Raw genomic sequence first — 27,851 nt, 5'->3', positions numbered from 1 at the left:
CTCTGCTTCTTGGAATTTCTGCATTTATTTATTCGCTCTGAAAAAGCGTGTTGTGGTTCTCAACTATATACATAACACTTTGTGTCACTTCTTTGTTTTATCATCTAATCTTTTAGCTCTTAGTGAATTCGTGTCCTTAGATTGTTCTAGAACATGAAGCATGTTTGGGTAATTTCTGTTCCTTAGGTCATGTTTTCTTTCACACTGGGGTTTCTGGTGTGTGTGTGGGGGGGAGTTATTATTATTTTATTCATGCTATGCTCCCTTTCTTTGTTTTGTTTTCTCCTCCCCAGCAACATGACTACATCATGGCCATGCCATTGATCTTCATCTTGCTTGACCTCCTGACCCTGATTTAGGGCAGGGCGTTTCTTGACCGCTTTCCTAGCATGTCCGAGCCCATTCACTTCCCTCTGTAAGGCATAGTTTGAGGGCCGGGAGCTCTGTGTTCTACTTCCTGCAGCCTGAGTGTGTTGGCCAGGGGAGGGTGGAGTCACAGAGCTGGTCTGGGGCTGTGAGCCATCTTCATTAGGGCACCCCTCCTCTGCCAGATGCCAGAATACACAGGGAAAACCCACGCTCGTCCCTCTACAGCATGTGCAGCTTGGGGCGGGAAGACCCAGTAAGCAGGTAATTAAAGTGCCATGACACGGGGCGGGACATTTTTAGATTGCTGGGGTCAGGTTCTCTCAACTTCCTTCGAACACAGGTGGTGGCCGTTTAAGATTAAAATTGCCAGTAAGGATACCAGTGTATGGGGACCAGGATCGAGCCAGATGAGGCCAGAAGTCGAACGAAGGACTTGCAGCCCATGGTGAGGGATGGGACCCAACTATATTTTAGAAGATTCACTCCAGCAGCACTGTGAAAAATTAAATGGCAGATCTAAAGACTTCAGTCCCCGGAGCATATCTTTTGGACAGCTCTGCAAAGATATTTTGTACTCGGAGCTGAGGCACCAAGGAGTAGAAAAGTTCCTGAAACTGGCTGACATCCCCACCCTTCTTATCCTCGCCCCATTTCCCAACCCTCAGCTTCTGGGCAACAGCTGAAAGATACCCCACTTTCTCTCCCAGGGCTGTTTCCTCGTGGACCTCTGGAGATGTTTTCTAAGGCTGCCCAGATGGCGGCCGGGGCTGGGGCTGCACATCTGGATAATGTATCTGAAAGTCATTGTCTTCTTACAGCAGAGAGCAGGGACCAATGATGGGGCCCCTCTGCACAGCATGCCTCATGACTGTGCTCAGTATGACATGGGCGGAATTTGGCAGAGCCGGGGAACTGGCTTCCACCCCCTAAAGGGTAGCCGGGAAGGGGGGAAGGAGGGCCTCACTGATCTCTCAGGTTTGCCCATGTGAACTCATCTTTTCAGGGAGGTACCCACTCCTCCATGCTGGACCTGACAGCCAGGTGCCTCCTGGGGCTCCAGGGTAGCACAGGATCTTGGATACTGTGAGCAGAAATTTGCACCTGTGTATACAAAGACGTTTCTCTGGGGAGAAGACCCATGGCTTCCATCACTTGGAAAAGGGGGCCGTGTCTGGTCAGAATAATTAAGAATACTTTCTCTCTCTCACCCCTGCACCTGATGGCTGGGGAACTAACCAGAGACCCAGAGAGCAGAAGTGATTTGCCCAAGGACACCAGGTGTGGTGGCAGAGAATGATATAGAAGCCAGTGTTTTCTGGCCAGCACTCACAGTGTCTTCTTCACTTTACTAACACATAAACATGTAGTTGCTATTTATTGAATGCTTGGTGTACGCACAGCACCGTGCTCAATATTTTACTTACGGAGTTCTATTCCATTCATAAACCAGCATCACGGTTTCACAGAGTAGGCCTCTGTGATGCTCTCCGTTGCCAGGGGAGGTTTAATCACTTGCCCAAGGTCACAGAGATAGAAACTGGAGGAGAGAGATGGCAAAGCCAGGCGTGTTGGGCATCTACTCTTCCCAACCCCCACTCGCCCCTTCTGTATTAGACTCCTGTCAGCCTGGCCCATCCCTGCAGTCCCAAGCCAGGACTTGTGTGCTTCCCAAAACGTTCTGACAAGCCCAGCCCTTGCTGCCTCCCCTCCTCTGGACAGATGGGGCCGTGACAAGTCCTTTGTAGGCAGATGGCCCTGATTCTCCAGCCAGTCCTGCTCCCTCCTTGCTGGCTGCCCTTGGGCGTATCTCCTTCTTCTCCTCTAACCTCTGCTTCTATATGACATGGGAATTGTGGTATCCAAATCCTGGGGCTCTTAATGAGATAATTCATGTCCACAGAGTCATTTATTCAACAAATATTTGAGGATCTCCCATGTGCTGGGAACTGTGCAGGTGATACCAGTGGTGAGTGAGAAGACACGGTTCCTGCTCTCAGGACTGTGATGGCCTGGTCAGAGGGGCAGACAGGAGAGAGATACTTAGAGTTAGCTGGTGCAGGCTGGGGCATCCAGATGCCTTGAAGGAGAGGTACAAGGGTCTAGGAGAGTCCAGACTGATTCAGTCTGAGGTCCAGGGAAGGCCTCTTTAAGGAGGCCACACTTTGTTTGAGGCTGATGGATGAGTAGGAGTGGGTCCGATGAAGACTATTCCAGGCAGAGAGTCCAGCAGGCATGGAGGCCTGTTTGCTAGGGCTGCTATGGCAAAATACCCCACCCTGGGGGGGGGGGGTAGGCTTAAACCACAGAAATTACTCTTCTTGAAGTTCTGGAGGCCTGGGGTCCAAGATCAAAGTGCTGGCGGTGACATTTTCCCTTGAGGCCTCCCTCCTTGGCTTGCCATCTTCCCGCTGTGTCCTCACATGGCCTTTTTTCTGTGTGAGGACTCCCCTGGTATCTCTACCTCTTTTTATAGGGACACCAATAATGGGGGATCAGGGCTCCACTCTGATGGTTATTTTAACATAATCACCTCTTTGAAGGCCCTAGTTCCAAATAGTCACATGAATTAGGGCCCCCCAGATGACCTCATTTAACCCTCGTTATGTCTTTAAAGGTATGATCTCCAGATATGGTCATATTCTGAGGTCCTGGAGACCTCAACAGATGAATCTTTGAGGGGGAGAGACAACTCAGCCCAGAACAGGGAAATAGCTGGTCTTGCTTTAGAAGCTGAAGAGGCCAGTGTGGCTGGAGTAGAATAACCAAAGGGGAAGGGAGGGTGGGATGAGGCTGGAGACTTGGCAGGGCCTGGCGGGGTGGGTGGGTAACGGCAGACTGGGGACAGTACTCCGAGTGCTGAGGGAGCCACTGGAGAGGTTTGGAGCTAGCATGGGAGAGAGAGAGGATCGGGTGTGATTTTAAAAAGGTGACTCTGTAAAATGGATGGTTGGGGCCCTGAGTAGAAGTGCAGAGTTGGGGCTTCTTGCAGTCATTGGTGGTTGGGCATGGCTGTAGAGGTAGGGGAGGGCAGGGGAATGGATGGAGACCCATTTTAGGACGTGGTGATGGGTTAGATATGGGGGAGGGGCAGTTCAGGTGATCAGGCTGAAGGCAAAGGTGAGAGAGAAACAAGCATCAGAAAGAAAGACTGTCAGATTCCTCTTTGAGCCCCTGCATGGATAATGGCGCCATTCTTTCCTGCGGGAAGGACAGGAGGAGGGGCCAGTTGGGACGGGAAGATGGAGCTTTCCATTTGGAACCTACTTGGGGTGAGATGCCCAAGCAGGCATGTCAGGTTGGCCTTTGTTTAGTACAGAGGCGAAGCTTAGCAAGGAGACCCTGTCACTGTGGATCTCTTTCCTTGCTGCTCTCTCCTTCTTACTGAATTTTGTCTCTTATTTCTGAATAGCTATTGGCCCTTTCCCTCAGGTGACAGAACTCAAGAAATAGTGAATGAATGAACGTGCACATGCACAGAGCGAAGGAACAAGTGCAGCTCTTATGGGTGGGCCTCGGTGGGGGTGTGGGGGCGTGTGGAACTACCCTCCTCTCCCTCCTGCAGCCCCAGGCATTGATTCTGTCCAAGGGGCTAGGCTAGGTGCGAGTTTGCTGGAAACTCATGGCCCTGTGCAGCAGAGGGCCCTCTGGGGAGCCACATCTCATGCTTGCCAGGCGTCCTGGCCTGAGCAGGACTGAGCCAGTCCCATGCAGGGAGCCACCTCCCCCAGCAGGTTGCCGGAGTCCCTGTCGCCTTTCCTCCCCCGAGCAGTGTCGACTGCACTGTAATCACACAATTATGATGCCATTAAAATGTCACATTTGGAGAAATCCATATAAACAAAGCATTAACAACCCCTTGAAAATTGCAGTCTTTACCACTAATGACCTACTTTCTCTACACACCGCACCCTCCCGCCACCCCCACTCGGCTGCCGCTTTGCCCAGCCTGGCTTTCGGAGGCACACTGGAAGATACAGTCTGCTGTCTTTGCTGCCTGGAAGGCCCTGATGTCTAATGTGTTGGGAGAAGCTCTGCGATGGGGCCAAAGGCAGCCAGGCCAGGGGAGCCCAGCACTGAGCCACTCAGCGAATGAGACCAGAGGAAGCCACACCCAGGCGGAGCGAGGGTCCCGCTGGAAGGACCCTCAGAGAGATGCCGGCCCTTGGGATGTTGAAGAGAGAAGACAGTGTTGAAAAATCTGAAAGGTGGCTTTGTGCCTTGGCTTGGACCTCCCCTCCCCTTCCCCATCTTGGGGAGCAGAGCTGGAGCTAGACAGGTGGTGGTCACACTCACAGCATAACCCAACAGAAGAGGAGTGTCCTGCTCAGGGGCTGTGGGCCTGAGGCCTCTGGATCCCTGCTGCCGTGAGTCTAGGAGGAGACGTCGGTGGGCCGGGCAGAGAGGCCCAGGCCAAGAGAACCTTGAGGGTTTTAACTTCGTTTCCCAGAAGAGTGCTCTGGGAAATTTCAGATACTGAATTTTCTTTGTCACCAGAATCTAATTTTAATGCATAAAGAAAATGGATTACTTAGAGGAATGTTATATATGAGTGCTCTTATAAAATAAAGTGAATGAGTGCTCTTATAAAGTAAAACATAAACCAAAACAGCCCTGGCAAGTAATTAATCTCTTCCAATGTATCTGAATTGCAAATCTGGTTTCCCATAGAGTCCCGGATGTGATTAAAGCGAGAGGATGCCTAATTCTGAAAAAGCGAAGAGGAGGCCACGGTGGATTAAAAGAAGTTGAGTTAGCGTGTAGGAGGGGTTTTAAATAGCGCTCTGGCACTTTCCACCCCCTCACAGTTCAGGGCTCACCTGCAGAAGGGATCAGGCCCCAGGCACTCTGATGAATGGACAAGAATGGTTGGTGACAAGCATGCCATCTGGGGAAGCAATTATTGGTGCTTCCTAAGCGAGGGAAATGGGGGTCTTATTTACAAGCAAGTGCATCCTAAACCCCCTTTTTATAGTTCCCGTGACATGGCTTGGACCACGTTCCCACTGTGTCGTAAAGATGGCCAGGATTTAGGACAGGCTCGGGAGGTTCTCTGTTTTTCAGCCCATTGCAATTCTCACTTGCTGTGTTGCCTGCATCACTCAATTTGCCCTTGGCTGAGGCAGGCCTCCCACCCTCACCCAGATTCAGCAGGCAAGCTGTATGGGTACTCTGGGTCTGCTTTTGACATAAAAAGAGCCCCTTTCATAAAAGCCAGCCAGCGGCCCCCCATGGGGTCCTGCCAGATAAAGTCATTTCAAAGTCATTCACTCCAGTCCCACACCTACATATTCAGCAGCTGACCTAGTTTTGAGGGAGCTAGAGGGTATCTGGATGTCACCTTATTTACAGAGCAGATAGAAAATGCACTAAGCTCTGGGTCCTCGCTGCGCACAGAATCTGGGGAGATCTAGCCCGCACATAGGAGGAATGCGAGAGAAGGGAACAAATTCTCCTTAGCCGAGAGCTTGAGGCTTCTTGCTAATGTCACCTTTGGGGAATGAATGACAGGGCTTAGGGGATACTTGAGCCTGAAACTCCTTTTCTAGCCAGAATCCAGTTTAGCGTGATTAGGAGAGGTGTTTCCAGGCTAACCTGGCAGAAAGTGTAGGACTGATAGGATGGGATCCCTCTTCCCACCTCCCTCCTTGTCCCTCTCCAGGCAGGTGCCAGGTTGGCAGCCACTCCACCAGTGCCCCCTGCCATCACACGTCCCACTTAAGGACCCAACAGAGCCTGCCTGTGTGGGCTTCATCCCAGCATCTCCACTTACTTGGCCAAGTCCCTTTAGACTCTCAAACCTCAGTTTCCCCTTTAGTAACCTAGGGTTCGTAATAGCACCTGCTTCGGGTTTGTCCTGAGTGCGATGATTTTACTGGTGCACAGTAAACATTACAGACTATTAGCTGTGGGTCTTCTGAGCTGCGTCTGGTGTGAGAATTGATCCCCTTCTCAAGTCAGCCCTTTTCCCTGGCTTCCCATAGCCATCTCCATCTTGATTTCTCCAAGGTCACCTTTGCCTGGGCAGAACCTAGAAGGAGATTTGGGGAAGCTGCAAACCTTTCTAAACACATTCCTTGGGAGTATAGCTATAGGACTGGCCATTCCAGCCCTCAGAAGCCAAGTCCCAGGAGGCCTGGAGAAGACTCTGGGGCTGATGTGTCCAGTGGAGGAAATGGGCCCGCAGTTGAGCAGAGAGCCCTGGTGACCAGGTTCCTTGGCCTGATGGGAGACCTGGGGTGTCAAGCAGGCTCAGGCTTCTGACCTTACGCCCGAGATTCCCCAGGTCTCTCCCCAGAATCGCCCACATTGTTCTGTGGTGGCCCCAGTTCCCACTTCCACACCTATAAAAAGGGGGTTAACTCAAAGGTCCTGCAAAGCTCCATTTATAATCCTTCTAAGCTAAAGGGAACCCTTAGCTATTACACTTCTTAAAATAGTTTTCTGTCTTATCATTTGCATAGCCCTGAGCTCAAACCCATGTTTGAGATGGAACTTTTGGGTAGACCCACCCTGCCAAGTCCCAGGACATATCGGCGTTGGTAATGACCTAGTGCTTTCATCCCAGCGGACAGCCTGGTGATGCATACAGCCAGTCGCCTGTGGATGCTGTCAGAGACCCCATTTCTGTCACAAGGAAGGACAAAGCTAAACATAAATTGGCTGACTATAAATTGCTTTTTCTTTCCATTAGCATTCAGTCCCCCAAAGAAATAATAGTAACCGGAGCAATGTTGACAATAATAATATGTTACATACGCATTATGTTTTGCCAAGCAGTTTTTCAGGCCATATCTCATTTCTGAGATCTACTCTGGGCCTGTAAAGTTGTGTGGGGCAAAGATTAAGTCCTACCCTCAGGCTAGAGGGAGAAACTGACCACAAGCAGTTGAAAGGACGTGTGGAGCAGAGCCAGGCTCCGGACCCAGCTTTTCCTGACTTGCGATCTCTTCATGACATCAAAGGAACGGCAGAGAAGGATTATAGGATCATCCCTGGTGCAGTGCTCCCCCTTCTCTGCCCACCTCCACTTTCCCACACACAAACACTCTGGCAGCTGCAATTCTGTCTGGTGAAATCGGGTTGAAATATACAAGGAGCTCCTTAAAGGAGAAAAGAAGTCACAGAAGCGTAACCTGTGGTGCCATCACTGTTCCCTTCTGGTCACCCTTCCCTTCTTTATCTTTCTTCAGCTTTCTCCTTTTATTCCATTACTACCCCACAATTTGGTGGCCTTCAGGCCAAATCTCACCCAAAGGGGAGATTTAAAGAGTGTTAAGTAGGTAGGTTTTGTGCGGTACGTACAAGGTATTACACTGGCATTTCTGTTCTCAGTGACCCTGAAGACTTGTTCATTTGTGACCCCTGCTTGATTACCTTGGTTCAGTAGGGCCCCTTGACAATTGCTTGGCTCCATAGCTGTTCCTTGAGGCAAAAGAGCTTTCTGAGGATGCTTGGAGATATTTCTCAGCCCTGTTAGGGCAAGGGAGGGGGAGAGGAGTCTGACTTTGGGGGAGAGATTGCTTCTGTCACTGAAAAATGCAAAGCTTGTTTTTAGTGCTCTATTCTTTCTTTCTAGAACTTGCTTCCCATGGGGCGAAGCCCTGACCTTGAGGCCCCGTCTCAGTCCTGTGGGAGGCCACCGTGGCCATGTTGAAAGATGGCTGAAGCGTCCCCCTTGCAGGCTTGCCCTCAGGCTGATGAGGTGACCATGCACCCAAGATGACTTACTATCCACGCCAGAGACAGAGTGTTGCTTGTCTTGTTCTGTCCAGCTAGAGGCTTCCCTTCCCAAGCCCACTTCCGGCTCTGCTCGTCCTAAGTCCAGATTCTCTGCTCAGTCTCTCCTGGGCACGATTGCATCTCTTGGTGCATTTTCTCTTCCAGCATCAGCCTCCTGGTTGGGGGCAAACCCATCTGTCTGTGTCACTGTGTGGTCCACCAAATCCTCTTTCTCCTGAGCCCTGTGGGAGTACCTGTCTCCCTCCCCTCCTGATCTCTTGCTCTCTGGATTCTAGACCCAGAAGGGACGAGGCTTCTGCTCTAGTCTTTGAACACAAAGAAGAGGATGCAGAGATGAATGCTGTGGGTAGGGCCAGCTCTCACTCAGTCCTCATGCCCACCAGCAATTGGGAGGGATTCTTTAAGCAAGCTGCAAGCTATTTGAGATGCCTGTCCACATACAGGAGCTCTGGGTTTAGTCTTTCTTTGGTGGTGGAATTTATAGGACTTTGGGTAGGAAGAGAGCAGACACATCGGCATTGCTCACGCACCCTGGCACCTCTGGGGGAGCCAGACCCTCTTCCCACTCACGCAGACTTAAACTTCCTAGGTACCTCCCTCTCATGCTAATTGGTAAGCAAATTAATCTCCATAGAAGGTCCACATTGTGTGAGTTTGTTTGTTTGTTTGTTTTCTCTCCCAGAAACGAACGTGGGCTGCTGTCCATTCCATTAATCATATTATATTTCACAGTTGGAGTTTTTAGGCAATTATAGTAATTATCAGAACTTCTCCTCTTCCAGAAAGCTTGAAACCTCCCCCAGAGCCATATTTGTGTGTGGTGTGTGGTTGGGATACAGGTGGAGTGTGTATGTTGGGGCAGTGCAAGGGAGGAGAGAGCTGGGCGGTGGTGGCTCTTGCTGTCAGAGCCTCAGTGACACCAACTGGAGAACCCTAGAGAGGGTTCTAGGCATGGCGTCCGGGCTGACAAAACTTCCGGGGGCACAGAGAAACCATAGCAAACAGCTCCCACCAGACCCATTTGGTAGGCGCCTGGCTTGAGGGCGGGGGCGGCAGGTGAAAGGAAAGTAGGGAAGAAATGGAAGGAGCTAGACTAGAAGAGTAAACTCATCCCTGCTGATTACATGCTACCTCATTTGGTCCGGGAAATAGCCTTTTCCCCCTCCATTATATGCCCATTCCATCCTCCAAATTCTTTAAGGAGTGACTTTGATAAAATTAATACTAACCATTAAACCCCAGCATTAAAGGAGCAATTGCCTAATTCTGAGGAAAATTTAAATTTATTACCAGCACCCGAGATAAAATGAATACTGAAGAGAAGGAGAGAAAACCCCGCAGAAGATAAATAGAAAGCCAAGTGGGATATTGACTTGATCCTTCTCCAGTGCAGGGTAATTTGGCTTCTAAAGTGAGTTAGATCATAATAAATTAAATTTAGATTTCTGCACATCAGTTAAATAACTCCCAAGACAGAATTCCAGCGAGAGGAAGAGGTGATAATACATGGTGGAAATATTAAAATGAAGATCTTATCTAATAATCCGTAATTGATGTGCTGTCCCTGGATGAGGGAAAAGGATTTTCCAGCTCTTTTCTTTGCCATGAGCCCAGGTGAGCAAGGGAAGGGCTGGCCGGCCCTTCCTTCTTTGTTGGAGTTTGTCTTACACGCCATGGGGGGTAAGGAGTCCATTCCCAGGGTCATTCTTTTCCCAACCCGTTCACTCTGGGCAGGACTTACATAGAGATTGTGCTGTCCTCTTCACTGTCTGGACTGGCCCTTGGAAAAATAAGGCCCATCCCCAGCTGGATGGACGTTAGAATAATACTGGGGTGAACAGATACTTCTACATGTTTATGACTATCCAGCAAGGGGGTAAAAAAAAGTGGTCCTGGATGAATGAAGCTCCTGGTGATGTTGAAGCAATTCGAGCTTTGAAGCCAGAAGGCCTGGGTTAGAGTCTCAGTAGTGGACTCACTATCTCTGTGGTCTTAAGCAGGCTCCTTTGTTTCCTTGACCCTCAGTTTTCTCACCTGTGAAATGGGAACAACACAACTGGCTTGCCTACCTCACAGGGATAATACAAATACAGCATTCCGGTGAAAAAGCTTTGTAGATAAGAGTAAACTCTTCTGTTTGGCCTGTTTGATATTGACCGTCAATCATTATTATACTTTTTCATTTCTAAAAGTGATGCTCAATTCTTTTTCAGTGAACTTTTGTTCTTTGCTAATTTTTTATTCCATATTTTAACTGTTTTATCTCCAGTTATGCTTTCTTTTGTATCTGTAATTCCGGCATCTGAAGTCTTTGGAAGATCGAAATCTGTTGTTTACAGTTTACACTAGCTCTCACTTAGTGAGAGATTCCTTCTCTGATCGTTTTTTAAAAAAAGATTTATTTTTGTTTCACTTATTTTAGAGAGAGAGAGTGCAGTGGGGAGGGGCAGAGGGAGAGGGAGAGAGAAACACAAGCAGACTCATGCTGGGTATGGAGCCCAATGTGGGGCTCAATCTCACAACCCTGAGATCAGGACCCTGAGATCAGACCTGAGCCGAAACCAAGAGTTGGACGCCCAACACACTGAGCCACCCAGGTGCCCCTGACCTTTTTTTTTTTTATTGTGATTTCACCTTTCAGTGAGCTTTGTGGAAATCCTGAGGATCTAGATTGGAGATGCTTTTCTCCAAATAGGATTTACATTTGCTTCTGACAGGAGACAGATTCTGGTTTAATATTAGAAGGAAACTTCTAGAAGTTGCAGGCCTTTGAAGCTTGGAGTGGGCTCCTTGGGACCTCTGTGTCCCTGGCTGGACCCAGAAGGGATGTCCATTGGACACTGGAATGTTATGCTGGAGTGTCAGACATTGAATGGATAGATGAATTCTGTCATCCTTAAATAATAAGTTCTATCATTGTTTATGATTCTGACCTCCTGTGTGTTAGCCTGGCATCTTCCAACCTTCCTAAAGAAATCTGCCTGTAGAGTTGTACCCTTCCTGCCCTGGCTGGGGGGAGACTGGGTACCCAGGAAGGAGAGTGATGGACCAGTGGGGTGATGGTGAAGGGGACACAGAGATCCTCTGAGGAGGGAGATCCCTATGCAGAAAAAAAGCTGGCTAAGAAAAATGATGGGAAACACATAGATAGTCCTTGAAGATGGCTCAAGGAAATGGCAGGGAGGCTCTGGGAAGGCAGTGTCATCTCATGGTCGGAAGCATGGGAGTGGAGCCAGGCTCCATGGGTTCAAACCCTGGCTGGAGTGCCTACCTACCTGTGTGACATTGGGCAAGTCACCTGATCTCTCTCTCTGCCTTGGTTTCCCCAGTTGTAAAATGGGAATGGCAAACTTGGCATCTGTGATTGTGAGGATTAGATGTAAATGTTTATGACATGTGGTAGGTACTCACAAAGTGTTGTTTTATCATAGGGTAGGTTTGAGAAGTGTTATTAAGGATCAGCACAGTTCAGGGTAGGAAAGAACTTTCTTCAAGGGATAGAGACTTTCTCATTCTAATGGGGGCGGGGGGGAAGAAGAGACTTAGGGCAATGAGAGAACTAGTAGCTGGGGAAAGAAGAGAGGGAGACAAACACACTAAAATCATAGAGAGCACCATAATGAGCTCTAATAGCATTAGAGCCCAATAGTCAGCGTGAAAGAGAAATGAGAGGAACAGGCCAGGGAAGATGGGAGGAAAGGGGACTCGGGGCGTCACCTGAAAGCAGGGCAGGAAGAAAGAAACAAAGCCGCTCAGATGTGCTTCCGAGCATTCGTTTTTGGTGCCCCATTATTTAAGCTGGGTTTTGGCAGATGTAATCAAATATATTCTGTTGAAAAGATTGTCTTGGTTTTCTGTGCTTGGCGTCGTGCTTACGGTTGGAAATGCACGCACTCTAGATTGAGTAAATTCTGGTCAGAGTCAAGTGAGACCTTGCCTGGGGGCCATGGGTGGTGGGGGGGCCACACAGGAGGGGGCCAAGGCCTGGGGTGGGACGTTGTGTGGGTTCCTGGGTGTGTGTTCTCGTTCGGGAGAGCAGTATCATCACTTCCTGGAATGGGAAAGTCTGCGAAGCTGCACGTGCGTGTTCAGGCCCTGCCCCGGATGGTCACAGGAGCCAGGAAGCAAGGAATCCAAAGCATGGGGACCATGTGCTGCCCTCTGGGCTCTCGGAGCATGAATATGGGGCCTCATGAATTGAAGAGCTTGGAAGCCAACTCCAGGTTAGTACTGGAAGTATCTAGGGGAGTCTGGAGACCTTCAGAAATCCTGGGAGGGCCACAGCCACTTTAATCTGGGGACCAGCAGAGAAAGAGTGGCTGGTCCTTCCTGTGGGCATGGCCCCCACCTCGCTCCTCTGTCCACTCGCTCTCAGCAGAGGACATGCCCCCGATTGGGTTCCTGGTTTCCGTGGTAAGACAGAGGCGTTGGGAGGTTCCGGGAAGGATTTGCTCAGCAGCCCCTTCACTTTCTAGCCATCAAGCTTGGGCAAACCAGCCAGCTCTCCTCTCTGCCGATTCCTCCCTGTACAGATGGGTTGTGTGTGCATTCTGTGGCAATATGTGCGAGCCGCCTTGTAAAATAGCAATTGTTACTCAGATGGTAGCATTTGTATTTTAAACACAACGTCACCATTATTTAATACATCCAGATATTGTTGTAGGAAAACCAAACTCCTAGGACAGGGGGTTCCCCCCAGTGGATCTCAGTGCAGCAAAGTGTGAACCCGCTCTGTGCACGTGACCATTGGAGGGAGCGGTCGCCTCCAAGGAGGCTTTGACTGATTGTTCAGTTTTTCTCACCAGCCAAGCTTTACTCAGGCTCTGGGCTTTCTGGGGTTCAGAATCCCAGCTGAGTTCCCATGGCCCCGTCCCCAAGGAGGCAGATTCTGCCAGGGATGCTTTGCTGCCCGTACGGTGGTGATTGCCAGGCCGAGCAAACAACCCAGCCTTATGCCCTCTTGGCCCTGGGCCTGGTCTGGTGTGAATAGAGAGTAAGGGATGAGGCCAAGAGGTCTTTACCTGCCCTTTCTCCAGCCCGTCGCCAGGGCCTGCCCCTCCATCTGCTTCTCCAGCTGATGCATGGAACCTTCCATCAGTGCCCCAGCACCGCCCCCATTCAGGCCTCCCTTCCCACCAGGTTCGATTCCTGAGCTCCCCTCCCACCTGGGCTCCTTGCGGCAGTCTCTTCCCTCCACTTCATCCTGCACGTGTGGCCAGAGACCCTTCCACCTGACCTGCTTCATACAGACCCAGCTGTGTTCCAGAGTTCTCTTTCACTCACACACCCTTTGCAGCCCACACTCTGGCCGCCCCATTCCTGAGCTAGCGGCATCCTGAACAGATCCTCCCTCCTCCAAGTCTTCCTGCCTTTTATCTGGGTTTTCACTACACATGTATTTCCCTTCCCATTTCCTCCTAAGCAAAGCAAACTCCCTGCTCATCTTTCAAGCACAAACTGACTTGACACCTCTTCCAGGCAGCCCTCCCCATTTCCCTCACTCCTCTGGTATAGGTGTTCTAGGTGTCCTCATGCATGTCTCTCTGCAACCTTGCAACCCCCTCAAGGACTAGGACCTTCCATCTCTGCATCTCCCCTCCACAGCACAGAGCATTGTAGGAGCTCACCACTGACTGAGAGAATTGCAATGAATCTAACTGGGAACGAGCCAGTGGGAGATGGTACAAGGCCCCATGATGTCAGGGTCACCCTGGGGTGATGTTCCAAGCACGAGTGACAGCTGTCAGCCTGTGACATTGCACAGCACAGGCTGGGGGAGGGGTCTCACACCCCACCCCCTGCGTAGCAGCAGTGTCCCTGGACGTTCATAAAATCAATTATTGGATAAAAATCGCTGGTTTCCAAAGCTTCATTTTGTGCTATTAGCAAGAGAATACTGTTTCAAAAGGAGATAACGAGAGAGAGAGAGAGAGAGAGAGAGAGAGGCAGATCAATTACCAGATAAGATCAAGTGGTGCGTGAGATAAATGTACACACTGGCGAACCGCTCCTTGGAACCCTCTGTGGCTGGAACACCCATCCTGCCATCTGCGGGGCCTGCCCTGGGCCTTCCTGTCAGGCTCCCCACGGCCAGGAGGGTATCCTGGTCAGCAGCGGGAGGGGCGGTGTCCGGACAGCTTTTCATATTTGCACAGTGACTAGGGCTCAGTAACACATGAGTGAGCATCTCATCCTTGGGGACGTCGCTAGCCCCAGGGCACCGGCCCTCACATTCTAGGGCAGAGCCTAGTCAATAGGTTTTTCCCAGAGATACCGAGTTCTTTTTGCTTTGATGAAGCTGAAAGTTCATCAAAGGGGAGTGGCTCTCCCCTAGGGGTGAAAGTGCCCGCATCTGCTGGGCAGGGGCCATCGAAGGAAGCATCCAGCGTGCGGAGACTCTGAAGCCCACAGCTCCGGCCGGCCGTGCGGAGAGCCTCTGCCTGGCTGCTGAGCTGGCGTGGGCGGGGCAGAGGAGGCAGCCTGGCTCTGGGCACGAGCCATGCCCTCCCTATATAAATACCCTCGCCTTCTCTGCTGTGCGAAGGCACCGGATGGCCCGGGAGCCTGAGCTCTGCTTTGCGCTCGGCCACTGTCCCGCCTGTGCAGACAAGCCCAGAACTTGGGTGAGAGCTTGTCTTCCCAGCTCAGCACAGAGAGTCTGGGGAGGAGGAAACAAGATCATGAATACAGAAGCTACCTTATACATTTGAAAGCGCTGTCTCCACATACAGTGAGGATATGACTTGTTCCCGAATTGATGCTTCTTAAAAATAATCACAGATTTAGGGATGCCTGCGTGGTTCAGTCGGTTGTGTCCGACTCTTGATTTTAGCTCAGGTCATGATCTCAGGGTTGGAGCCCGGCATCGGGCTCCGCACTCAGTACGGAGTCAGCTCGAGATTCTCTCTCTCTCCCTCTCCCTCTGCCCCACCCGCTCTGCATGCTCTTTCTCTCTCAAGTAAATAAATAATCTTAAAAAAAAATAATCACAGATTCCTGGGTTGGAGGAAGAAGGGAACACGCAGGCGTCCATCCGGTGGGGAGTACACTATTACAGATGGATCGCCTACATCCCAGCTCTTCCTATGGCCGAGGGCACAGTGACGGTCATACGGTCGTTCTATCTGCTACGTTCCGGCTTCAGTGCTGGCCCTTTTCAGCCAGATGTTGTCAGAGTGCCTTGGCGAGGAGGCCTGTGGGCTCAGGATACTAGAACCCAAGTCGCAGCCCTGCCAACTTCCTAAAGGTGGGATCCTGAGCAAGTTCCTTGGCCTGTGGAGGCTGTTTTCTTGTGTTCATCCTGGGGCCATGAGCACTGCCCGCCTCCTGGGACTCCCGGGGAAGGGAGTAGAGGTTCTCACACAGCGCCTCGTACATAGCGCTCCGTAAAAGGCAGCTACCCTCTTCGTGTCGTTCCGTGTGTTATTGTTGCTGCTGGTGGTTTTATTAACCTCTTCCCTCTGGCCCCATCCTTGGGCGAAACTTCGCTGGGATGAACCTGTTCTCTGCAGTTGGGCAGCGACAGACAGAGGAGGCTGGGGAGGGCCGGGAGCTGTTCTCCCTGACTTCCCATCTGTGCTCCGCAGACTTTGGATGCCGACTGGGAAGACCCGTGGGACCAGTTTGATGAGCGGCAGTATCTGAATGCCAAAAAGTGGCGCGTCGGTGACGATCCCTATAAGCTGTATGCTTTCAACCAGCGGGAGAGCGAGAGGATCTCCAGCAGCCGGGCGGTCCCTGACACCCGCCATCTGAGGTACGTGTGACCGCTCCCACTTGTCACTCTCTCCTGTTCCTTGTGGTCATGACAGAGCAAGGGCAGGCTTGATTCGGGCAGGGCCCAGGCCACGGATTGGGGCAGGCATGCACCGTCTGCTGCCGGCCGGATGGTAACTGACGCTCTCTGCGCTACCCACTGCTGTGAGCTATCCCCTGGCACCTCCAGGGAGAATGTGGGAGGCCCCTCCGCCTGCACCTGGCCCCCTCACCTGGTGGTCACCCCGAAATCATGGAGCACTAAAGACCCTATAGCCCGGACCTGGTTTCCCTGGCAGATTCCCATGGCCAGGCCTGGCGTGGCTTTCAACGGAGGGAGGGCAGGCCGGGCAGACACCTGGGAAGTCAGGTCGGTGGGCAGGCTCATTTCCTCGGACAGCCCAGGCACGTTGCCTCATTACCAATCCTTCCTAGAGTCAGAGCAGGCCTTTGCTTCTCCGTGAGGCCTGAGTAAGCAGGTCTGTCTCAAACCCAGCTCCTCCGTGCTGGCCTCCCTGCCTACAACTGGGAGGCCCAGCTGCACCAAAGGCGCACGGGAGGGGCTTGAGGCATTGTTAAATTGAGAGGGGGGCGGACTGGTGTTAGCTTCTTAGCGTTCTGTCTTTGTTTGGGTCTGTGGGTACCCGTTTGTGGACACTGGGGTTTATGAGCAGGGCAGTAAGAATTCTTGTGACTTATGACGCTGGGCAACCTGGTGGTGCTTAAGTTGTCAGTCTGTAAAGAGGGGTGGATTCAGTTTCCCCAACTAGGCTGTACGTACAAACTCAAAAACCTTGACTTACATAGCACACATCCCATGGAGGGGCTCATGTTAATCACCATCGTTCATAAAAGGAGCCGGTTTCCCCAAAAAAGTAATGCCAGGGCCATGAGCTATAAGGCATCTGTGGTTTCAGAAGAAGTCTTCAGAAGAAGACTCCCAAGAGTCTGCAAACTGAACACTTCTAAGCAGCAGGAAATCCCCCGCAGCCAGAGATCTGGGGCACTGGCTATACCTTGAACACTCTGCTGGCCTGAAAGCTTCTTCAAGTCAGAGTCTTATAGTATTGCTATCAAAATTCCCCAGCACTTATCCTGGTTCTTGGCATCTGATAGAATTTTCATTAAAAATTAGGTAATTTGGGGGCACCTGGGTGGCTCTGTCGGTTAAGCATCTAACTTCGGCTCAGGTCATGATCTTGGGGTCCTGGGATCAAGCCCCGTGTCAGGCTCTCTGCTCAGCGGAAAATCTGCTTCTCCCTCTCCCTCTGCCCCCCTCCCCTCCCGCTTGTGCTCTTTCTCTCAAATAAATGAATAAAATCTTTAAAGAAGAATTAGGTAATTTTATTTCCCTGAGCAGAGACTACAGACAGGTAGGAGAACAGGGAAGAAGGCTGAGAAGCGCCCCCTGGTCTCAGGTGGGTGGTCCCGCCCTTGTCCTGAGTCCAGATGGTGAGACCCTCCAGAAGGACGAAGGGCCGCCTCCCAGCCAGGAAAAGAGCCAGTGCATCTGGGTGTGAGTTCTGCTCCCGCCCTGCAGAAGGGAGGCATGGAGTGGGGGATTCACTGAGCAGGCAGGTTCGAGGGGACACCCTGAGCAGGACGAATTTCTGCGTTCACCCTCATCTGTGATCTGAGAGGCGAAAAAAGAAAGTCTGGTCCGAGGGCCGGACATATGTGCGGGTTGTGGGGGAGGAACCGAGACCGTCCCCAAGGATCCGAGTTTACCAGGTCCTGTTCGGGGCCCTCTCCAAGTGTGTTGTATCTATCAGGTAAGTGTGATCTGCTGCCAGGGAGGCAAGAGGGGCAGGGAGGATTTAGATGCAATCTAAGGCCCCCTTTGGGAAGACAAAGAGGAAAAGTCCATCAACCATATGTCTGCCTCCAGGCACTAACCTTGCCCTGTGGGAGCTGGGGTTGAGTGACTTAAGAGAATTTCAGATCTGTGGATCCTGATCCGAAAGAGCAGGAAGAGGAGAGGACAGGGGATTGGGAAGGAGGGCAGGCACATGGGGCCAGGCAGGTGTGGGAGGGCTGTTGAGCACCGACCGTGTGCAGAGCCCCAGGCTAGCGCCAGCAGAGGCTAATAATCGGATCAGCCATGTCCAGGCTGAGTGTGGTATGGGGCTGACCCTGTGCACAGACCACTCTTGCGCTAACGAGAGTTCCAGAGACTGGCAGCAAAGCCCAGTGTGCTTCCCTCCCACGGACCCCACTGCGGGTTGACCTTCTGTCCGCAGGATCTCCTCCTTCCAGCCCTTGCCTCCCAGGGAATCGGTGTCTGTGAGGTTAAAACTAACAGCTAAGCCCCTTAATCCTGTGATTCCAGACTCCCTGTATCCTGACTTCCTCCCAGAGTAATGTCTGGGGCCAGCCGGCCTGGGCTGACGGAGCCCTGGGGCCCTTCTTGGGCCCTGCCGGCCCCAGATCCAACCAGCTGTGGCTGCTGGTGACCTATCTCCTATCGCCCAGGGATTCAATCAGTGGCTGGCATTTGGGGATCACAGTTTGCTGTGAGGGCTGTCTTGCACACTGTAGGTTATTGGGCCGCCTCTCTGGCCTCCACCCACTAAATGCTAGTAGCGCCCCCCATGTTGTGACATTGCCGAGGTCTCCGGAGGGGCAAGTTGCCGTGAGAGCCAGCCCTGCTTGTTACCTGAGTTCTCAAGACTGAAACATCAAAGTGCATTATCAGCCCCAGCAACAGGACGAGGCCTTCCTCCCTCTGGGGGTGGGGGCGGGGAGACATCTTTTCTGGCACCCAGTACAGCACCTGGTGTGTGATAGAATTTCAAGAAACATTTATTGAACAAAGGAGAGGGAGAGCAAATCTGCAAAGACACTTGACTACTTTCTCCCATCTGCCTTTCATACAAAGAGGGAAAGAGGACCGAGAAGCAGCCCCCTTCCTCTGCTCCCTCCATCCTAGGGGGCCTTAGATGAGGAGGCAGGAGAACAGAGTCTATGAAAGGGGTTCTCATTACTGGGAAGAGAATAGTGAAGAAACAGCATGGGGGAGTGGCCTGAGCTTATTAAATTTGCTTCCAATTTTCTTACCACCGTAATTGGATTCTGATTTATAGGACGCGTGTGGACAAGCGCCTGAGACAGAACTATTAGCTGAGCATTGGAGCACGTGCTGCTGGGAGGCCGGTGTTGGGGGGCATCGCTCAGGAATCCAAAGATGCCGTGAGGCTGGAGGCAGCAGGACGGGGGAGGGGGACAAGGCTGTGGAAGTTTTCACCCGACAGGCAGCTGGGCCGATGGAAAAGCCAAGTGCATTGGCAGTTATAGAAGCCTTCCCAAGCATGTTGTGGCCCGGCACTGAGCGAAAGCAGCCCCACAGAGGCCGGGGGCTTCATTTCCCCATGTGGAATAGAATTGTTATCTCGGTCCTCCGTGCCAGGGAGCCCAGGGTATTTTGTAGGGGTGGCTGGTTGACCTGGAGGGTGGGATGACCAAGGCGAGGAGGCAGGCTAGGAACTCCCCATTCCCAGGCTTTATGGGGGGTGGGAGGGCAGTGAGTGATGTCCACACCCAGGCTAATTTAGAAAGGGGTTACCTATGGTTTCAAATGGATCCCCTGCACATTCACCCTTTGGGGTTGACAACGGAGACCTCCCATGCGCACCCACCCCTGACCTAACATGTGACATTTCCAGTCTTGAGATGGAAAGAATGCTGTCATCGGCCTTTCGACAAACCTTGGCCATGGCTCAGTTTCCTCATCCCTGATCCAGGGCCCATGGGAGGCGTGGGGACCAGGTGCCAAGCAGTGGCCTTCCGCATGTCCCTCTGCACGTCCTCCCTTGGCTTTGTTCTCTCATCGCTTCGGACTAGATGGCCTCGAAGCTCTATCAGTGCAGAGTCGCTGCAGCCTCCATGTCTGGGCAGTCTTCGTGGTCGGTCTTCCTTCCAGATGTATCCACATCCACGCCCTCGGCTCTCCCACCTGCCTCCGTGGGAATCTCATGCTTGTGCTGGCGTCGGGCCCACCTAGTGCCACGTTGTCCCCTGAGACCCACAATCCTGTTAACATAGATGAGAGCCTTAACTCCCGGGGCCCCGCCGAGGTCCTCTGGGGTGGCGAGGACGAAGATGTGGCTGTTGGTATCGGGGTTAAGTGTGCCATAAATAACTATGTCAGTGTACAGAAGGGACAGCATCTAGCTGGGGTGAGTCTGAGCAGATTTCCCAGTGGAGTTCTCCTGTTTATCAAGCACTGACTGGTCCAACAAATAGTCCTCGTTTTCCGGCTGTCCCGCCCCCACCGCTGTCACCACATTTGGGTGACAGCGCTGGGTTTGCCATCATCCGAGGAGCACAGAAAACATCTGGCAGACGAGGAGCCATTCAACAGAGGCACACCGCTGGAGAAGGGAGGGCAATATTTTGATAAAGCAAATGTCTATTTCTGCGGTTGCCTAGCAATACTTAGGGGTGGCTTTGATCTCAGGGAAGCAGGTGTGAGGGTGGACTGCGCCCAGGAGCTGCGGGCAGGAGGGCGTTGCAGCTGGGAAGCCTCATTAGGTCACCTCCTCCTGGCCGGCTGGGTCTGATTGTCCCCCTCAGCCAACTCTCCCAGCCTCTGTCCAGGGCGGTGCTAAATGGTTCCAACAGTGGGATACCCATCGCTTGCCTGGAGGGAAAATTCCACACTTCGATACATCTCACCAGGAAGACATTTTTCCTTTGCTCCTTTTCATCCTGGGAAGTGAAGGGGCAGCGGCCCAGTCTGGGATTGCCTGTCTCCCTCCTTGTATTTACTCGGTTGGAATGGCTGCCAAAGATCATCATCATTTCTCTCCTTGTACTCGTCACTTAGCAGTAATAGGATAAAAATCTTTACGGCTGGAATGGCTAAGCATAAAAAATGTTCCCTCAGAGGCGAGGCTGTTCCACTAGCTTAGCACAGAGTTGGTGATGCCACATCAAGGCGGAGGGGAGGTGAGAGGAAACCCATCACAGACACTTAACTTTTGCAAACACGCTCTCCCCATCTGCTACGTTCTGGTCCCTCCTGTGCACCATTTTTCAATACAGGAGTTTGTGAGCCTGTTGATAGGAGCTGTTAGTGCGCTTTACTCCAGAGCATCCCGGAGTCCCAGGGAGCCTTGGAAGGGGGCAGCAGAATGAGTTTCTGCACATCCTAGAAGTGGCTCTGCGGAAGAACGGTGCCCTCTGCCCCAGGGGGCTATCTGAGTACCCAATGCAGGGCGCAGGAGTGGGTTCTCAGCTGGGGCAGGAGGGGAAGAGAAACCACAGAGACTAAGATGGAAGATGCCTCTGGGCCAGGATTCCTTCCCCTCCTGGGCCCCTGGGTCCTTGCATGCTACCCCGTTCCCTTCACCCCTGCCCGCTCTGTGAGTTTCAGGCAGATTTCCCAAGGAGGCGGCATCTCAGCCTTTGAAAGGGGACCAGTCAAGAAAATTGCTGATGAGAATTCATCTGAACGAACCTCCTTCACTAATGTTTTCTCACACCTTGTTTGAGCTCATTCCGACCAGCTTTGACATCGTGCATCACATTCATTCGTTCATTTTCCTGTTCTTTCACTCACTCATCCACTCAAGATGTTTATTGAGCACTAACCACATGCCAAGCTCTATGCTAGAAATTGGTCCCCACTCCCGGGGAGCTCATAGTCTGTGGAGAAAATGCACATGGGACTGATTCTTGATGTTCAACTGTGGTTTGCTCTGAGGCCCTATTGTTGATTCTGGAGCTAATGCATGGACTTCCTGTCCTCGATTCCCAAGTACTCATCTCCCGCCCTGTCCTGGTTTTGGTGTCACTATTTCTGTCTTGTTCATGGAGCAAGCCATACGAATTAGGAGCTTTCCTGTAAAAATAAAAAAAGTCAAAACAGCATTAAGCTGGCCTACCCAGGAGAAGGCATTTATGCTTGGATGGGAGGCAGAGGCTTTTTGAAGGAAACGACATTTGAGCTGGAATTGGGGGCGACAGGTAGGATTTTAGCTGGTGGCAGGCATCCCAGATTGAGGGAACAGCATAAGCAAAGACAAGGAGGTGGGAGAGCCACATTGTTTTGTAAGAGTCAGTCCAATTTCCTTGGAGTGTGGGTGATGGAGGGGAGAATAATTCTGGATGGGAAACTTGGGGTCATGTTGTAGCCAAGTCTTGAATTCAGGATAAGGGGCTTAGAGTCAGGTCAGTCAACGTTGGAATGCTTGGACCTTTATCCTGTCATAGCCTCATCATCTCAGCGATCCCAGGAGATGTCCTAAGCAACGCATCCCTGGCCAGTCCTGGGTCAGCGGAGCTCCTGCCGAGGCGGGCGGGGTGGGGGGGAGTGGGGAGTACCAAGGTAGGTCCGAGCAGAACTGTGCCAGGCAGCAGTGATGTACTCCCCATCCCCAAAACCATCCCAAGGAAGTAGAGTGTGATGTGGGATCTTGGCTTTAAGGCACTGGCATCTTCAGGCTGGGGGTGCTGGGTCTTACACTGGGGAGTTTGCTCTGGGGTGAGGTGGGAGAGATGAGAAGCAAGAACTGGTCCAGAGGGAAAAGGAGCTGGTGGGGATCAGGAAAAGGAGTCTGCCCCATCTGACTGTTGGGTTTGGGACTGAGCACCAGTACTAGCTATGAAGACTTGGGCAGAAGAGCAAGACTAGCAGATTGAGCACATACCCAGGTAAAGAGATCCAGGCTCAGAGGGGTTAAGGGACATGTCCGAGATCACACAGCTAGTCAGTGCTTGGCCGAAACTCAAAATCAAGTTTTCAGATTCTAGGTCTATATGTATGTAAATATGTTTAGAGAGAGTCCCAAACATGAAGCCTGTATTATGTCTAAGTTCACTGAGCGTGTGTGTGTGTGTGTGTGTGTTTTATTGGTACTTGTAGGGCAAGGAGAAGAAATGATGCGTGAGGATTCTGTTTCCCAATTAAGACAGTTTGATACTTCTATTTGAGCTTTGCTTGGAGGCGTGGATATAACATATTTCAGTTAGCTAACTGAGTCCATAGTTTCTTGTGTTCTGTCGCCAAGACCAAGAAGAACCTGTGTGCCTTTGAAAGGCATTAAATGGCTTTAGCTCTGGAGGCACATTGCCCTCCCTCCTCCCGGGTTTGCCTTCTTTGTTACACGTTGCCCGAGGAAGGAGATGATGGAAAGAAATGTGGAAAGACACAGAGAAGCGTGTTCAATGGCCAGGATTGGGAAACTGATTTGGAATTAAATATTTCCCCTGCAAAATTTATCCTGCAAATTATTGAGTCTTAGGTTATTAGGTCTTAACCTTAAAAATTGAATAATAAAGGTTGTCAAGCAGCAAGTAAGCTTGTTCAGAAAGAGCAGAGAAATTGCAGTTCGGGATATACAAACTATGGGGGACCCCAAGCAAGTCTGGAGACCAAAGGGGAGAACATCCTTCTGTAGGAGAAAGGAAGAAGTTGGAGGGGTCGTTCTGAACAAACGTTTATTGGAGGAGAATGAGAGTTTGAAGTGGTGGTGGCTTCTCATTGGCTGTAGGTGAGGGCAGCTTGCTGTTGCCCAGCTGAGAGGAAATCTTCCTTCTTCCTGCCGGACTGTGTATTTTGAATGAGATTTCCTTTATTCATTTTCACTTCGGCATAGATCAGTAAACAAGCAGTCCAAACACTTGCTCTCGTGGAGCTTAGATTCCGCAAGGAGGCAAATCTGCCAGCTGGGTGACTGGGGACTCCTTACTGCCCTCCACAGGCCACCCGTTCCTTCTCACCAGAGGGCCACTACCCCTGGGAAGAATGTTCCCTTAACCTTGAAAACAAGCCCTGACCCATGTACTTGGGGCCAGTAACACTAGGGGGAAGGTGGCATCATTGCTCTCTCCTCTAAATTATCCTTTTTTTTCCCCATTGTTGTGGGGGTATACACTTCTAAGAAAGCAGAAGGCTGAAAAGGAGACCCTGGACTTGCACTCTGCATTCTGGAATGTTCTCTTTAGTGCTAGACAGCTGTTGTGCTCAGGGGAAGAGAAAGCATTGCTGAGTTTGACTGTGGCTCTCGCCTCTAGTGCTGGGCTGTATTGAATCCTTCCACTTTGGTGGCTTTTGAAATATCCCTGCAAGACCACGATATTTCTCAAGATCCAGAACCTCTCTTCATCTCAAGTAAACTTTGAATCAGGGTCCCACATACATATAGAAAGGTTGACACTTCATTCATGTACCGCTTGAAGAAATTTCCAGAGAGAACACACCCACATTCCCACATCAAGCACCTCCGTCAAGGGAAAGACAACTCTCAGTTTGCCAGAACCACCTGATGTCCCTGCCCTTACTCCCCACCGTAGGTAACACTGTCCCGACTTCAAATGCCATAGACTAGCATTGCTTGTTTTTGAACTCTATATAAATGGACTTACACAGTATGTGCTCTTGTATGTCTGGCTTCCCTCAAAATTATGTTTGTGAAATCCAGCCACGGTTTTCCGAGACGGGGTGTGTTTATTCTCACTGCTATATCGTATTCTTTCGTATGAATCTATTGCAAGTTGTATATCTGTTCTATTGTTAATGCTCATTTGGGGTTTTTCCAGTGTGGGGCTCTTATGAACGGTGCTCCTTGGACTAATCTTGTACTTGTCTTTCGGTGAACACGCATTCCCACCGGCCGTGTACGTGTCTGAGAATAACCAGTGGCTCCATATCTTTGTGGTCAGCCTCTGGCTGTTGTCTGTTTCACCTGAGCCTTTGAGAAGCTGAGTCGTGGTATCTTCCTGTGGTTGAGGTTTGCCTTTCCCCACTGATCAGTCAGGTAGAGCACCTTTCAGGAGTTCAAGGGCCACTCCCATCCCCAATCAAGTGTTTTACACCTGCTCTCTTCACCTTTCTAGGCCCTTTGCCCAAGAACCAAGCACAACGCCTGACTCTTAGTCTGTCCTCAATAACCTGCTTCTCTTCGGAGTGTTTTTGACATTTTCCCCCACATCGTGGTGGTGTGCGGTAAAATGGAGGGAAGCTACTGGACGGAGCATGAGAAGCTATGGGTCCTAAGATAGTGCCCAACCCTTCAGCTCTCCGGGTGTCTGTTTCCTCGCAGGTAAGAAGACAGAAGTAGCTCAGAGATGCTTATTAAGGTCACTTCCAGCCCTGTCTGCTGGTTGAAAATACTTGTGCGGGTGAGAGTGTGCAGGAACTGACTTAGGGACTGAATCTGATTGGAGGCTATTTCCAGAAGCACGACTCCCTCCAGCTCTGCCACACCTCCCCTCCCCCATGGCCCTGGATGAATCCTTCCCCTCACACACTTCTCTTCCTAAGGAGACTCGAGGGCCTGCAGGACCTGGAGAGCTGTCCTTCACTGCCGCCTCGTCCGTTTCTTTGGGCCCTCATGCCTTCCCCTAGGTGGAGGTCACCGGACCACGCCCCCCCCACCCCCCGGCCCGGCTTCAGATGCCAACATAAGCTGCTTCCGTACCATCTGTGCACTTGAACAGCAGAGCTCTTTGCTCCTGGAGTCGGCACATCACACTGATGGCAGCTTGACTGAAAACTGGTGACCTGCCCACGGTTTTCAGCGTAGAATAAGGAGTTGGAACATGTGAACTTTTCCCCTGTATAACGCAGAGCGCTGTCGTGTTGGGTTCCCGTTAACCCCGCAATGCTTTGAAGAACCATCGGCTGGTGTGACGTGCCCCTCCCCTGCGCCTCTCATGCCAAAAAGAAACGGGGCTGGCAGAACGGGCCCCAGGACCTCCTGAGAGGCTTGGGCACCTGGCGCAATTCCCAAGTAAAATCCGAACCTCAGCCATGCTCAGAATAAGAGTAACCACACCTTGTAGCTCTAGGAGACTTCACGGAACGTTCTCACATCCCCTTCTTAGCAGCACTTGGGGTGAAGGGGTCACCGCCATCTGGCTGGGGGGCAAACGGAGCCCCAGCACTGTAGATGGTTGGGTGAGTGGCAGGGCTAGGCCTCCTCACCCTGTGAGCTTGGAGATCGGGCATGTCTCTCACTTAGCACCTGCTCCTTGGGCGAGTCACTCAAACTCCGCGAGCCTCAGTGCCTCATCCTGAAATGGGAATAATAATGGTAGCCAGGGTTGCCATCAGGGAGAGGCGGGGTAATCCGTGCGGGAGGCTGAGCACAGTCTTGAGCCCCCAGTCAGCGCTGTCTGTTAGCTGTGGCGCTGAGCTGTCAGATGGGCCTGAGTCCCGGGATCACCCAGAGCATCCGGGCCCTGTGCTCTTTCCTCGGCTCCACAGCAGGTCCGGGAGGCAGGGCAGAGAGGGGGCCAGCCCTGAAGGAGCAAGGAGCTACGTGAGTGAGTTTGGAGAGGCCCTGGCTCTGCGCCCGGTCCCCCACCTCTGAGTTGGGGTGCGCTCCAAGAACAGGGTGGTGCGGGGGCCGGGAGGGTGCAGGCAGAGAAGATCTGCACGGCGCTTCCTGCCTCAGCCTTGGCTCCTGGCGCCAAAACACTTAACTTGCCTGAATGTCAAACTTAACTTTAAAAACCAGAGCGCAAAATAAGCAATGAGGCAATCACCATGCCGCGTCTGGTGAAATGTGTACTTTTAAAATAGTGGGGAGAGAAGCCAAGGCCAGCAGAGGGACTGATTTCAGAGCCGGGGGCCAGGAAGCAGAACTGCGTCTGACAGCAGATGAAAAGAGCAGAGGAGGTGACAGCTGTGGGCGGGCGGCTGTGGAAAGCCGGTGCTGGCCAGGGTGACAGACAGTGGGATGGAGTGACGCGAGCGGTGGGCCTGGGGGCGGCTGGAAAAGCAGCTGAAGAAGGCACGATGTGACAGAAGAAGGGGCCCTGTGGAGTCACGTAGCAGCCGGGGTTCCGTCTGGGCTAGCAAGGGCAAGATCGGCTAACGCCCCTGTGGTTGTCCTTGGTGTCCCTGATGCAGTAGGAGGAACCCTGATATTTGACTGAAGCTCGGGTGTCCGGATGGCTCTCACCTTCTGCCCCCACCTGACTCTCACCATGACCCTGACACCAGCCAGAGCAGGCATCGTTCCATCTGCTCTCTGGCTTCCCTACTCTGCCACGTCTCCCCTGATTTGTCCTATGAACACATCATTTTTTTTTTTAAGATTTCATTAATAGAGAGAGAGTGGGGTGGGGTGGGCAGAAGGAGAGGAGAATCTCCAGCAGATTCTGTGCTGAGCATGGAGCCCAATGCAGGGCTCCATCCCACGACCCTGAGCTCATGACCTGAGCCGAAATCAAGAGTCAGGCGTTCAACCGACTGGGCCACCCAGACGCCCCTGGACACATCATTTATTCCTTACCACAGGCCTCACCGAGCCTTCCTGTTCCACCTCTCAAGACAGCAGACGCCCACTTTGCGCTCACCTGTGCCCTCTCAGGACAGGTCCCACTATTGACCTTGGACCCACGCCCAAACCTTTGGAGTCCAACTTGTCCCACCCTCATTCCATTGAGTCTGCCTCCTAGATAGCCCTTGTACCCTGGCCTCGCTTGCCATCCTCAGTGGCTGTCCCCTCTTGCCGGGGTGACTGTAGCAGCCCCCACCGCCCTCCAACACGGCTCTGGCCCCTTACCAGTCCATCCTCCGCTCTTCCTCCGTGGAGAGCTTTCCAAATGCAGACTTTGCTTCCCATCTAAAATCTTTCAAATGTCGTTGGCTCACTTCTTCGAGAAGACAGGTCCACCCCAGCCTGTCGGGGCTTCGGCTGCCTGACTGTGCTCAAGGCTTCCTGCGTCTTCATCTTTGCTGCTCAGGGAACTGCTTCATCTTTCAGGAACCTCGGGCGGGGTGAGAGGCGTTCTCCAGGAAGTCATCTCACCCCCTCAGGCTAAGTTCAGTGGCTCCTCCTCACTCCTGTGCTCCGTCGTGAGCCCTCATTACCTCGAGGGGTACACATCGGTCTCCTCCCTGAGACCTGGAGCCACCTGGGGCAGGTGTGCCAGCATCGTCTCAGCCTCTCACTGGTCCCTGCTGAGGGACTGTGGACCCAAAGGGCACCTCGCTGGCTTCACTGTCAAACTGTCTACTGAAAACATGAGGGTTT

At 51.9% G+C, this 27,851-nt stretch overlaps 1 protein-coding gene across 2 annotated transcripts in view; it reads left to right on the top strand.

Annotated features, from left to right (window-relative positions):
- The window catches only part of GALNT14 (polypeptide N-acetylgalactosaminyltransferase 14), a 200,290-nt gene that overhangs the window by 111,585 nt on the left and 60,854 nt on the right, over nt 1-27,851 (top strand). For both annotated transcript variants that reach the window (XM_045884351.3, XM_045884350.3), the window contains exon 2: nt 15,696-15,865. In XM_045884351.3, the coding sequence (XP_045740307.1) occupies nt 15,696-15,865 (170 nt within the window). The remainder of the gene's footprint in view (nt 1-15,695; nt 15,866-27,851) is intronic.

The sequence above is a fragment of the Mirounga angustirostris genome, unplaced genomic scaffold (genome assembly GCF_029215605.1).
Source record: "Mirounga angustirostris isolate CCGP_5_RB_7025 unplaced genomic scaffold, mMirAng1.0.hap1 SCAF_10, whole genome shotgun sequence".
In the NCBI taxonomy this organism is placed as follows: Eukaryota; Metazoa; Chordata; class Mammalia; order Carnivora; family Phocidae; genus Mirounga; species Mirounga angustirostris.
The sequence above is the reverse complement of the archived record's forward strand: the minus strand, read 5'-3'. Positions and strand labels throughout refer to the sequence as shown.